We start from the raw sequence: 13440 nt of genomic DNA, 5'->3' as shown, positions 1-13440 counted from the left end.
ACTTCAGGAGCTTGACGGACTGGTGACTGGAGGTGCAGCTGTTGGTGTACAGGGAGAACAGCAGAGGAAGAACACAGCCTTAGGGGAACCCCGTGCTGGTGGTCCGGGAGCCTGAGACGTGTTTCCCAGCCTCACGTGCTGCTTCCTGTCGGTCAGGAAGTCTGTGATCCACCTGCAGGTGGAGTCGGGCACGATGCAGCTGGGAGAGCTTGTCCTGCAGCAGGGGCCGGGATGATGGTGTTGAAGGCAGAGCTGAAGTCCACAAACAGGATCCTGGCGTAGGTTCCTGGGGAGTCCAGATGCTGGAGGATGAGTGAAGGGCCATGTTGGACTGTCGTCTGCAGACCTGTTGGCTCTGTAGGCGAACTGCAGGGTCAGGAGTGCGTCGGTGCTGGTCTTGCGGCGTGACAGGACCAAGCGTTCAAAGGACTTCATGACCACAGAGGTCAGGGCGGCGGGCCTGTAGTCATTGAGTCCTCTGATCTTGGGTTTTGGGGGACAGGGATGATGGTGGGAGGCCTTGAAGCAGGCTGGAATTGGCATGTCTCCAGGAGGTGTTGAAGATGTCGGTGAACACCGGAGACAGCTGGTCAACAGTGCTTCAGGGTGGAGGGGAGGCGGAGTCGGGCCCCGCTGCTGCGGGGGTTCTGCTTTAAACAGCCTGTTGACGGCTCTCTCAGGATGGCGGGGTCGTCGCTGAGTTGATGGAGGGTGCTCCAGAGGTGTGAGCCCCTGATGGGCTGGGGAGGGGTGGGCTGAGGGTCTGTGGCTTGTTGATGGGGCTGTGGGGATGGTCTCAGGACTGCTCCATTGTCTTTCAATGACAGTAGAACTCATTTAGCTTTCTCTGCCAGAAGCACATGTTCATGGGTGGGGTGATTTGGGCATGGTTGGTGATCTGCCTGAGCCCTCTCCAGACAGAAGCAGAGTCGTTGCTGAGAGCTGCTGTTGCAGTTTCTCAGAGTACAGCGTTTAGCATCTCTCACCGCCTTGCTAAACCTGTATTTTGGACTCTGTGTACAGGTCCTTGTCCCCACTCCTGAATGCCGGGTCCTTCTGCAGTCTTAGCTCCCTGAGCTCCGCTGTGAACCAGGGTTTGTCGTTGTTATAACTCACCCTGGAGCTGGATGGAATACAGCTGTCCTCACAGAAGCTGATGTAGGAAGTTACAGCCTCTGTGTACTCATCCAGGCTGTTGGTAGCAGTCCTGAAGACATCCCAGTCAGTACAGTCCAAACCGCGCGTAGATCCTCCAGAGCCTCACTGGTCCACTTGCTGAACTTCCTCACCACAGGTTTGCATCGGTGTAGTCTCTGCCTGTATGAGGAATCAGATGAACCATGACGTGGTCAGAGTTTCCCAGTGCAGCTCGAGGGGCGTGATAGGCCCCGCTGATTGTTGTGTAGCAGTGGTCCAGAATGCTCTTCTCTCTAGTAGGGCATTTAATTAACTGTCTATATTTAGGAAGTTCGTGGCTGAGGTTTCCTTTGTTAAAATCCCAGTACAATAACTAAAGAGTCCGGAAGGTCCGCTCCACACACCGTATCTGTTCGGCGAGGTCCGCTGTGCCTCTGCACGTTCACGTTCCCTGCGGCATGTAAACTCCGGTCAGGATGAATGAAGCGAACTCACGTGGGAAGTAGAAGGTTTGCAGTGAATGATAAAAGATACCAGGTCCAGCGAACAGTGCTTTAGGATCACCGTTACGTCGTTGCACCAGCCGTTGTTGAGGTGAAGCAGATTCCTCCACCCTTTGTTTTTCCGGAGAACTCCGTGTGTCAGTCGGAACTAGCTGGAAGCCAGCGAGCTGGGCGCAGAATCTGGTATCGATCCATAGCCATGATTCCGTAAAACACAGGACGGAGGATGATGAGGAAAGTCTCTGTCTCCCACCAGCAGCTGGAGTTCGTCAGTTCAGTTTGTTACAGATGAGCGGACGTTGGAGAAATATGCCCGGCAGCGCTATACGAGATCCCGTTTCGTAGCCATACAAAGCGCCAGACGTTTCCCCTCTCCGACGGCGTCTCACCGCTATATAGTATCTAGTGTATATAGTATATATAGTATTGTAGGTGCGTGGAAAATAACGAAGAGTCGAGTGATTCTGCTTGCTCGTGGTTGTTTATTTTCCTTTCCAACACCTGTGTCATTCGCTACTTCCTGGTGCCCTTTAACCCCCCTCGTCACCAGGGCTACGTCCCTTTCCTTAAAGGGCCCTCGTGAATTTGTATACCTCTACAGTATATAGTATCGGGTGTATATAGTATATATAGTATAGTGTATATAGTATATAGTATATATAGTATCTAGTGTATATAGTATCTAGTATATATATTATCTAGTATATATAGTATCTATAGTATCGAGTGTATATAGTATATATAGTATCTAGTGTATATTGCAGCGGTGTCGGAGCAGCTGCCCGCTCCCCGGACCCCCTGCTGCGGGGCGCATCGTCGGGAGCTGGACGACTACCGGGGGCAACTGCAGCGGCAGAACTGGCTGCTGGACGCGGTGTTGAGCCCAGTGGTCCGACTGGACCGGACAGGTGGGTTCTGCTGGACCAGAGGAATATGGTACTACAAGCCCTCTAGTGGGGTAAACTCTCTAGTGGGGTAACGGGTAACATGGTACTACAAGCTCCTCTAGTGGGGTAACATGGTACCACAAGCTCTCTGTGGGGTAACATGGTACTACAAAGCTCTCTAGTGGAGTAACATGGTACTGCAAGCTCTCTAGTGGTAACATGGTACTACAAGCACTCTAGTGGAGTAACATGGTACCACAAGCTCACTAGTGGGGTAACATGGTACTACAAGCCCTCTAGTGAGGTAACATTTACTAAGCTCTCTAGTTATGGTACTACAAGCTCTCTAGTGGGGTAACATGGCTCTTGGGGTAATATGGTACTACAAGCTCTCTAGTGGGGTAACATGGTACTACAAGCTCTATGGGTACTACAAGCTCTCTAGTGGGGTAACATGGTACTACCTCTAGTGGTAACACCTCTGGTGGAGTAACATGGTACTACAAGCTCTAGTGGGGTAACATGGTACTAAGCTCTCTAGTGGGAGTAACATGGTACTACAAGCTCTAGTGTAACATGGCTCTCTAGTGCAAGCCCTCTAGTGGGGTAACATGGTACTACAAGCTCTCTAGTGGGGTAACATGGTACTACAAGCCCTCTAGTGGGGTAACATGGTACTACAAGCTCTCTAGTGGGGTAACATGGTAGCTCTCTAGTGGGGTAACATGGTACTACAAGCTCTCTAGTGGGGTAACATGGTACTACAAGCTCTCTAGTGGGGTAACATGGTACTACAAGCTCTCTAGTGGGGTAACATGGTACTACAAGCCCTCTAGTGGGGTAACATGGTACTACAAGCTCTCTAGTGGGTAACATGGTACTACAAGCTCTCTAGTGGGGTAACATGGTACTACAAGCTCTCTAGTGAGGTAACATGGTACTACAAGCTCTCTAGTGGGGTAATATGGTACTACAAGCTCTCTAGTGGGGTAACATGGTACTACAAGCTCTCTAGTGGGGTAATTCAATTCAATTCAATTCAATAAAGTTTATTTGGATAGCCCAATTTCACAAATTACAAATTTGTTTCGGAGTGATTTACAATCTGTACACATAGACATCCCTGCCCCAAAACCTCACATCGGACCAGGAAAAACTCCCAAATAACCCTTCAGGGGGAAAAAAAGGGAAGAAACCTTCAGGAGAGCAACAGAGGAGTATCCCTCTCCAGGATGGACAGATGCAATAGATGTAATGTGTACAGAAGGACAGATTTAGAGTTAAAATACATTCAATGAATGTGACAGAGTGTATGAATAGTTCATAGTAGGCTTATTCCACGATGGAGATCTCCACCATCCATCAGGCAGATGGCGGTGGGGAGGAGGAGTGGGCGGAGTCTCAACAGTGGGCGGAGTCTCAACAGGACAGTGGCGTAGTCAGGAGCAGGAATTCCACGACCCAGACCTCGATGATCCATCAGGCAGATAGGATCTATGCCATCTCATAGGGTCCGATGACCCCATGAGACGTGAAGTCACAAGGACTCCGGGGAGAAAGAGTTAGTAACGTGTGATGGAGAGATGAACATTCATCCCTAAGGAGAGAGGAGAGATGTGCTCAGTGTATCCTAAACGTCCCCCAGCAGCTATCAGCCTCTAGCAGCGTCTCCAGGGGCTGGACCAGGTGAACCTGATTCAGCCCTAACTATAAGCTCTGTCAAAGAGGAAGGTCTTCAGTCTACTCTTAAACGAGGTGACTGTGTCTGCCTCCCGGACTGAAGGTGAAGCTGGTTCCATAGAAGAGGAGCTTGATAACTAAAGGCTCTGGCTCCCATTCTACTTTTTAAGACTCTAGGAACTACAAGTAGTCCCGCATTTAGTGAGCGTAGCTCTCTAGTGGAGCAATATGGTACTACAAGCTCCTTAAGATATGATTGAGCATCACCAATCAAGGCTTTGTACGTTAAGAGAAGAATTTTAAAAGTGATTCTTGATTTTACTGGGAGCCAGTGCAGAGCAGCTAGTGCAGGAGTGATGTGATCTCTGTTCTTAGTTTTAGTGAGAACACGAGCTGCAGCATTCTGGATCAACTGGAGGGACCTAAGAGACTTATAGAGCAGCCTGATAATAAGGAGTTGACTTAAGAGACTTATAGAGCAGCCTGATAATAAGGAGTTGACCTAAGAGACTTATAGAGCAGCCTGATAATAAGGAGTTGACCTAAGAGACTTATAGAGCAGCCTGATAATAAGGAGTTGACCTAAGAGACTTATAGAGCAGCCTCATAATAAGGAGTTGACCTAAGAGACTTATTAGAGCAGCCTGATAATAAGGAGCTTATAGAGCAGCCTGATAATAAGAGGTTGACCTAAGAGACTTATAGAGCAGCCTCATAATGAGGTTGACCTAAGGACTTATAGAGCAGCCTCATAATGAGGTTGACCTAAAGAGACTTATAGAGCAGCCTCATAAGGAGTAGACCTGAGAGACTCTATAGAGCAGCCTCTGTAGGAGTTGACCTAAGAGAACAGCCTCATAATAAGGAGCTGATCTAAGAGACTTATTAGAGCAGCCGTTGACCTAAGAGACTTATAGAGCAGCCTGATAATAAGGGTTGACCTAAGAGACTTATAGAGCAGCCTCATAATAAGGAGTTGACCTAAGAGACTTATAGAGCAGCCTCATAATGAGTTGACCTGAGAGACTTATAGAGCAGCCTCATAATAAGGAGTTGACCTAAGAGACTTATAGAGCAGCCTCATAATAAGGTTGACCTAAGAGACTTATAGAGCAGCCTGATAATAAGGAGTTGACCTAAGAGACTTATAGAGCAGCCTCATAATAAGGGTTGACCTAAAGGACTTATAGAGCAGCCTCATAATAAGGAGTTGACCTAAGAGACTTATAGAGCAGCCTGATAATAAGGAGTTGACTTAAGACTTATAGAGCAGCCTGATAATAAGGAGTTGACCTAAGAGACTTATAGAGCAGCCTCATAATAAGGAGTTGACCTAAGAGACTTATAGAGCAGCCTGATAATAAGGAGTTGACCTAAGAGACTTATAGAGCAGCCTGATAATAAGGAGTTGACCTAAGAGACTTATAGAGCAGCCTCATAATAAGGAGTTGACCTAAGAGACTTATAGAGCAGCCTCATAATAAGGAGTTGACCTAAGAGACTTATAGAGCAGCCTGATAATAAGGAGTTGACTTAAGAGACTTATAGAGCAGCCTGATAATAAGGAGTTGACTTAAGAGACACCTGCTGACGCGCAGAGGAGAAACGCTACGGCTGCAGCGTCTGTGGGAGGAGCTACCAGGAGAAGCGCTCCAGGGACGTCCACATGAAGGTCCACCTGGACCCCCGGACCTCTAGAGACTCAGACCTCTAGAGCCCCGGACCGCTAGAGACCCGGACCTCTAGAGACCTGGACCTCTAGAGACCTGGACCTCTAGAGACCCGGACCGCTAGAGACCCGATCGGGAGGCCGGATGCCACGCAGCCGGACTTCATCCAACTGTAGAGACGTCTCTATTTCAATAAAAAAACACAATAGAAACTGATTCTGTTTCTGTGGCATGACGATCGTCTGGAGGCGTGTCTCTGAGGTCAGCTGGCGTCACATTACCCACAAGTCATAGCGGCAAACCAAAAGAACGAAGAGGATGAGTTCATCTCAAGAAATGTCTCTCGTTCGTCTCGTCGTTTCTAGTTTGTCTTGTGTTCTCGTGTACTTGTGTACTCGTGTTCTTGTGTACTCGTGTTTTTGTGTTTTTGTGTACTCGTGTACTCTGTTCTTGTGTACTCGTGTTCTTGTGTTCTCGTGTACTTGTGTACTCGTGTTCTTGTGTACTCGTGTTTTTGTGTTTTTGTGTACTCGTGTACTCTGTTCTTGTGTACTCGTGTACTTGTGTTCTTGTGTACTCGTGTTTTTGTGTACTCGTGTACTCGTGTCCTCTGTACTTGTGTACTTGTGTCCTCTGTACTTGTGTATTCGTGTTATTGTGTACTTGTGTCCTCTGTACTTGTGTACTCGTGTTCTTGTGTACTTGTGTAGTCTGTACTCGTGTACTTGTGTACTCGTGTTCTTGTGTACTCGTGTTTTTGTGTACTCGTGTCCTCTGTACTTGTGTACTCGTGTTCTTGTGTACTTGTGTAGTCTGTATTGTGTGTCTGTACTGTTCTGTATTGTACTTGTGTAGTCTGTACTGTACTTGTGTACTGTGTACTTATGTTTTCTGTGTACTTGTGTACTTCTGTATTCGTGTTTTTGTGTACTCGTGTCCTCTGTACTTGTGTACTCGTGTTTCCTCTGTACTTGTGTACTCGTGTCCTCTGTACTTGTGTACTCGTGTTTTTGTGTACTCGTGTCCTCTGTACTTGTGTACTCGTGTCCTCTGTACTTGTGTCCTCTGTACTTGTGTACTCGTGTTTTTGTGTGTCCTCTGTACTTGTGTACTCTGTACTTGTGTCCTCTGTACTTGTGTACTCGTGTCCTCTGTACTTGTGTCCTCTGTACTTGTGTACTCTTGTCCTCTGTACTTGTGTCCTTTGTACTTGTGTACTTGTGTCCTCTGTACTTGTGTCCTCGTGTCCTCTGTACTTGTGTACTTGTGTCCTCTGTACTTGTGTACTCGTGTTTTGTGTACTTGTGTCCTCTGTACTTGTGTACTCGTGTTTTTGTGTACTCGTGTTCTTGTGTACTTGTGTCCTCTGTACTTGTGTACTCGTGTCCTCTGTACTTGTGTACTCGTGTTTTTGTGTACTTGTGTCCTCTGTACTTGTGTACTCGTGTTTTTGTGTACTCGTGTTCTTGTGTACTCTTGTCCTCTGTACTTGTGTACTCTTGTCCTCTGTACTTGTGTACTCGTGTTTTTGTGTACTTGTGTCCTCTTGTTTTTGTGTACTCGTGTTCTTCTGTATTCTTGTCCTCTGTACTTGTGTACTCGTGTCCTCTGTACTTGTGTACTCGTGTTTTTGTGTACTTGTGTCCTCTGTACTTGTGTACTCGTGTTTTGTGTTCTCGTGTTCTCTGTACTTGTGTCCTCTGTACTTGTGTCCTCTGTACTTGTGTACTCGTGTCCTCTGTGCTTGTGTACTTGTGTCCTCTGTGCTTGTGTACTCTTGTCCTCTGTACTTGTGTACTCGTGTTCTTGTGTCCTCTGTACTTGTGTCCTCTGTACTTGTGTACTCGTGTCCTCTGTGCTTGTGTACTTGTGTCCTCTGTGCTTGTGTCCTCTGTACTTGTGTACTCTTGTCCTCTGTACTTGTGTACTCTTGTCCTCTGTACTCGTGTCCTCTGTACTTGTGTACTCGTGTCCTCTGTGCTTGTGTACTTGTGTCCTCTGTACTTGTGTACTCTTGTCCTCTGTACTTGTGTACTCGTGTTCTTGTGTACTTGTGTTCTTGTGTACTTGTGTTCTTGTGTACTTGTGTCCTCTGTACTTGTGTACTCGTGTCCTCTGTACTTGTGTCCTCTGTGCTTGTGTCCTCTGTACTTGTGTACTCGTGTCCTCTGTACTTGTGTCCTCTGTACTTGTGTACTCGTGTCCTCTGTACTTGTGTACTCGTGTCCTCTGTACTTGTGTACTCGTGTCCTCTGTGCTTGTGTACTTGTGTCCTCTGTACTTGTGTACTTGTGTCCTCTGTACTTGTGTACTCGTGTCCTCTGTACTTGTGTCCTCTGTGCTTGTGTCCTCTGTACTTGTGTACTTGTGTCCTCTGTACTTGTGTACTCGTGTCCTCTGTACTTGTGCCTCGTGTCCTCTGCTTGTCCTCTGTGCTTGTGTCCTCTGTACTTGTGTACTCGTGTCCTCTGTACTTGTGTCCTCTGTGCTTGTGTCCTCTGTACTTGTGTACTCGTGTCCTCTGTACTTGTGTCCTCTATGTCCTCTGTGCTTGTGTCCTCTGTACTTGTGTACTCTTGTACTCGTGTTCTTGTGTCCTCTGTCCTTGTGTACTTGTGTCCTCTGTACTTGTGTCCTCTGTACTTGTGTACTCGTGTCCTCTGTACTTGTGTACTCGTGTCCTCTGTACTTGTGTACTCGTGTTCTTGTGTACTCGTGTTCTTGTGTCCTCTGTACTTGTGTACTTGTGTCCTCTGTACTTGTGTACTCTTGTCCTCTGTACTTGTGTCCTTTGTACTTGTGTACTTGTGTCCTCTGTACTTGTGTCCTCGTGTCCTCTGTACTTGTGTACTTGTGTCCTCTGTACTTGTGTACTTGTGTCCTCTGTACTTGTGTACTCGTGTTTTGTGTACTTGTGTCCTCTGTACTTGTGTACTCGTGTTTTTGTGTACTTGTGTTCTTGTGTACTTGTGTCCTCTGTACTTGTGTACTCGTGTTTTTGTGTACTTGTGTCCTCTGTGCTTGTGTACTCGTGTTTTTGTGTACTCGTGTTCTTGTGTACTCTTGTCCTCTGTACTTGTGTACTCTTGTCCTCTGTACTTGTGTACTCGTGTTTTTGTGTACTTGTGTCCTCTGTACTTGTGTACTCTTGTTTTTGTGTACTCGTGTTCTTGTGTACTCTTGTCCTCTGTACTTGTGTACTCGTGTCCTCTGTACTTGTGTACTCGTGTCCTCTGTACTTGTGTACTCGTGTTTTTGTGTACTTGTGTCCTCTGTACTTGTGTACTCGTGTTTTTGTGTACTCGTGTTCTCTGTGCCCTTGTCCTCTGTACTTGTGTACTCGTGTCCTCTGTGCTTGTGTACTTGTGTCCTCTGTGCTTGTGTCCTCTGTACTTGTGTACTCGTGTCCTCTGTACTTGTGTACTCTTGTCCTCTGTACTTGTGTACTCTTGTCCTCTGTACTCGTGTCCTCTGTACTTGTGTACTCGTGTCCTCTGTGCTTGTGTACTTGTGTCCTCTGTACTTGTGTACTCTTGTCCTCTGTACTTGTGTACTCGTGTTCTTGTGTACTTGTGTTCTTGTGTACTTGTGTTCTTGTGTACTTGTGTTCTTGTGTACTTGTGTTCTTGTGTACTTGTGTCCTCTGTACTTGTGTACTCGTGTCCTCTGTACTTGTGTACTCGTGTCCTCTGTACTTGTGTCCTCTGTGCTTGTGTCCTCTGTACTTGTGTACTAAGTGTCCTCTATGCCCTTGTACTTGTGTACTCTGTACTTGTCTTGTCCTCTGTACTTGTGTACCATTGTCCTCTGTGCCCAGCCTTGTGTCCTCTGTGCTTGTGTACTTGTGTCCTCTGTACCTTGTGTACTCGTGTCCTCTGTACTTGTGTCCTCTGTGCTTGTGTCCTCTGTACTTGTGTACTCGTGTCCTCTGTACTTGTGTCCTCTGTACTTGTGTCCTCTGTACTTGTGTACTCGTGTCCTCTGTGCTTGTGTCCTCTGTACTTGTGTCCTCTGTAAATTGGGGACCGTGGGCCTCCCCCCACGGCCCCCCGGGGGTGGCCCCGGGGGGGGACGACTTGGGGGGCCCCTGACGGGACCTGGCCCCCGGGACCCGGCCCCTTTCTTGGCCCCTGACTTGGACTTGTGCCCGCTTTTGTCCTCTGGGGAAAATTGTTTTTGTGTGTCCCGCGGCCTTGACTTTGTGTTATCGTGCCCCCTGGTTGGGGTACCGGGGGTTCTTCCCTTTTTCCTCTTGTACTTGGGACTGTTTTTCCTCTGGTGCTTGGTCCTTGTACTTTTCCCCTGGTGTCCCGGTTTTGGGCCCCTTTGTACTTTTACCGGTTTACTTGTGGTTTTTCTTTCCATGTGGTCCCCTTTTGTTTTCCTTTCTTTTTACTCTTTTTCCCGAAAATTCTGATCGTTCCTTTTTTAAATTGGACCCTTTTCCTCGTGCGTGCCCTGTAAGGGACCGACGCAGCCCTTGTGCCCTGCCTTGTGACCAATGCCCCTGTACTTTTGGCCCCGCCGTGCTCGGGCCCTCTGGAACCTGTTCTTTTTAAATTTTTGCCCAAAAGTGACCTGCCCGAAATTTTGTACCGTTCCCTGCGGTGTACCCGTGCTCTTTCCCGCCCCCCGCCACCCCCCAAAAACCCCCAATGGACCCCCCCCCACCACCCCAAATGCTCCCCCAAAGACTTTTACCATTTTTTCCCCCCAATGAAACCGCCCCCAAACCCCCGACCCCCCAAAAGTATGCCAAACCCCCAACCCCTGGAAACCCCAGCCGCCCCCAACCCCCCCGGGGTTTTTTAAACTGGCCAAACCCCCCCAACCAGGGCCCCCCCCAGGTCCCCCCACCCCCACCCCAACCAACCAGGCCCCCCAACCCCCCCAACCCCGGGGGGACCCCGGGTTTTTCCCCTGGACTGGACCACGGGGCCACTGAACCCCCCAACCCGGTACCGCCCCACCCGGGCCCCCACGGGAACCACCCCTGGACCCCAGCCCCCGGGCCCTGACAACCCCAAACTCCCCAGAACCCTCCCCCCCCTGTCCCACCACCGCGGACCCCCGTGGGGCCCCCGGCCCGCCAACAAGCCCCCGCCCCCTGGGGGCCCCGCCGCCCGGACGCCAAACGGGTGGGAATGGCCCACCCCGCCTGGGCCCCCCTGGGGCCCCGGGGAAACCCCGGGCCGCCCTGCAACTGCCACACCGGAACCTTAACAAAACCCGCAATGTGTTCCCGGGGAAACTTGTTTTTGTGTTCCGCGCCGTATACTTTGGTTTCCCCTCCGTGTCTCCTTGGGGATACTTGTGAATCTTTGTATACTCCCGTGATACTTGTGAATACTCTGTATACTCCCGGAAAAATCCGTGAATACCCTTGTATACTCCCGTAATACCAGGGAAATTCCTTGTCTCCCTCCCGGTGTTGTAAAAGGCCCCCCATGAGGAATTTTGGGTTTTTCCCCCCTTCCCCAAGACCCACCCGGAAAAGGGGGGTTCCCCCCAAAAACCGTTTTGTTTGCAAGTTTAAAACCCTTTTTCCCCGGGAAAAACCCAACCCGGGCACGGGGGGCAAAGGGGGGGCCAACCGACGCCCCCCCCACCGCCCCGTGACAAAGCCCTGCCCCTCGCCCTGCCACTGCCCCCACCTGCCAAAGCCCCGCTACCTGCAAATCCACCCCTGCCCTACCCCGCCACCCCTGCCCTGCCACCGCCACTCCCCTGCCACCCCACCAAACCCTGCCACCCTTTTTCTTTTTCCCCCAAAACCACTGCTGCCAAAAAACTGAATGTGGCTGGTGGCCAAACCAAAACCCGGGAAAATTCCCAACTGCCCCTCCCCCAAAAACCAAAAAAATCCCCTGGGTATGCACCGCACCACCACCGGTAAACCCCCACGGTGTGACGGTCCGGCCCTTCCCTGCCTTTTAGCTGGGTTGGGCCCCCAAGACCGGTAAGACCGGGGTGGCCCCAAACTATGGTGTCCATGACCCTGCTGGCCCCCGGGATCCAAATGGGTTTTTTTTCCCCCTTTTTTTTGGGCCCCCCCTTTTTTGGGCCCCCCTTTGCCCCCTGCCCCTCCTTTAAAATCTTCAAAACCAAAAGCTTTTTCCCCTTAACCAAAAAAATTTTTCTTTAAACGTTACCAAAGGGGATGCCCCCAACCCCCAAAACCAACCGCCGCCAACCCCATTTTCCCCCTGCCCTTTTCCCGGTGCCCCCACGCCCCCAAAGGGGCCCCGCCTCCCTCCCCCCCAACAAACACCGGGAACCTTTTTAAAAAAAATGGAGGGGCAACCCCGAAAAACCACCACCCTGAAACCAACTCTTTTAAAACCCCCCCGGGCCACCGGGAAAACCAAGACACGGGCCCCACGCCACCCTGGCCTCCTGCCCCCCAATGCCACCCTGCTGCCGCACCCTGCCCGCCCTGCCCTGCCCTGACCCTGCCCCATGGCCCCGCCCCCCACCCCTCTCCCCCTGCCCTGCCCCGCCAACCCCCGCCCACTCCTGCCCCACCCTGCCCGCCCCACCCCCTCCCCCGAGCCCCCCCCTGCTACCCCCTGCCCTGCCCCACCGCTCCAAAACCCACCCTGGGGCCATCCCAACCCCGGCCTGCCAAAATCTACCAATCCAAAACGGCCCGTTCCATTCCCGCCAAGACTCTGGCCAAACCCCCGCCACGCCGCTGGGCCATTTCTCCAAATGACCACCGTTCCACGGTCCACTCATGGGGCCCCTGACACCAACCCTTCCCCCACCCTCCAAAAAAGCTAACCCCCAAAAATTTTAAACTACCCTTTTAAGAATTTTTCCCCCAAAGAACTTTCCATGTGGGCCTTTTTTCCACTTTCCCCCATCCAACCCGCACTACACCAACTTTTTTCTGACCGCCACCAGGTTCCATTTCCCCGAAACCCCCCAACCAGGAAATACCCCAATTTTTTCCAAAACCATGAATTTTTGGAAAATACCTGGGATTTTTAAAATTTCCATGCCATTCCCTTCCCTTTTTACTGTTGGGTTCTGCTACAAAACCCCCACGCTTTGGGACACCTTACTTTTTCTTTCTTTTGGCCCCCGCCCAAAGAAGGGCCCCCAAGAACCCCCTGTGAACCCTTTAACTTTTGTTTATACTCCCGGGGTACCCTTGTGTTTTTCCCTGTTAATACTCTTGTAAATTTAAAAAATTTCCTTTGTATTTGTTGAAACCCTTATAAAAATCCTGGGGAATTTTTCCTCCCCATTATTCTTTTTGCCCCTGCCTGGGCCCCGAGGTGTGTAAAGGGCCCCAAAAAAGCATGAGGAAAAGGGGGTTTGGGGGCCCGGGTTTCCCCCCGCCCCAAAAAGAAACCCAAAAGGCCCAATGGTCAAAAACCAAAATCCCGTTGTTTGGGAGAATCAAAAATATAAAAACCCTCCTAACCGGATAACCCCTTGAAAAAAAACAACCCCGGTTTCCCAAACCTGACCACCTGACAAGGTACAGCCGTGGGGCCAACCCCCCATCCCGTGGAAACGCCCTTTTAAAATTTCCCTTTGGGGCAAAAAAAATTT

At 50.0% G+C, this 13440-nt stretch overlaps 1 protein-coding gene across 1 annotated transcript in view; it reads left to right on the top strand.

The window, feature by feature from the left end:
* The first annotated feature begins 11672 nt into the window (after positions 1–11672).
* ints3 (integrator complex subunit 3) overlaps positions 11673–13440 on the top strand; it is a 29977-nt gene continuing 28209 nt past the window's right edge. The window contains exons 1-2 of the mRNA XM_056421823.1: positions 11673–11769; positions 11815–11836. Coding sequence (XP_056277798.1) covers positions 11673–11769; positions 11815–11836 — 119 coding nt within the window. The remainder of the gene's footprint in view (positions 11770–11814; positions 11837–13440) is intronic.

This window comes from Pseudoliparis swirei, chromosome 1, assembly GCF_029220125.1.
Source record: "Pseudoliparis swirei isolate HS2019 ecotype Mariana Trench chromosome 1, NWPU_hadal_v1, whole genome shotgun sequence".
NCBI classification, from domain to species: Eukaryota; Metazoa; Chordata; class Actinopteri; order Perciformes; family Liparidae; genus Pseudoliparis; species Pseudoliparis swirei.
Note: the sequence above shows the minus strand (reverse complement) of the source record. Positions and strands in the feature narration are given on the sequence as shown.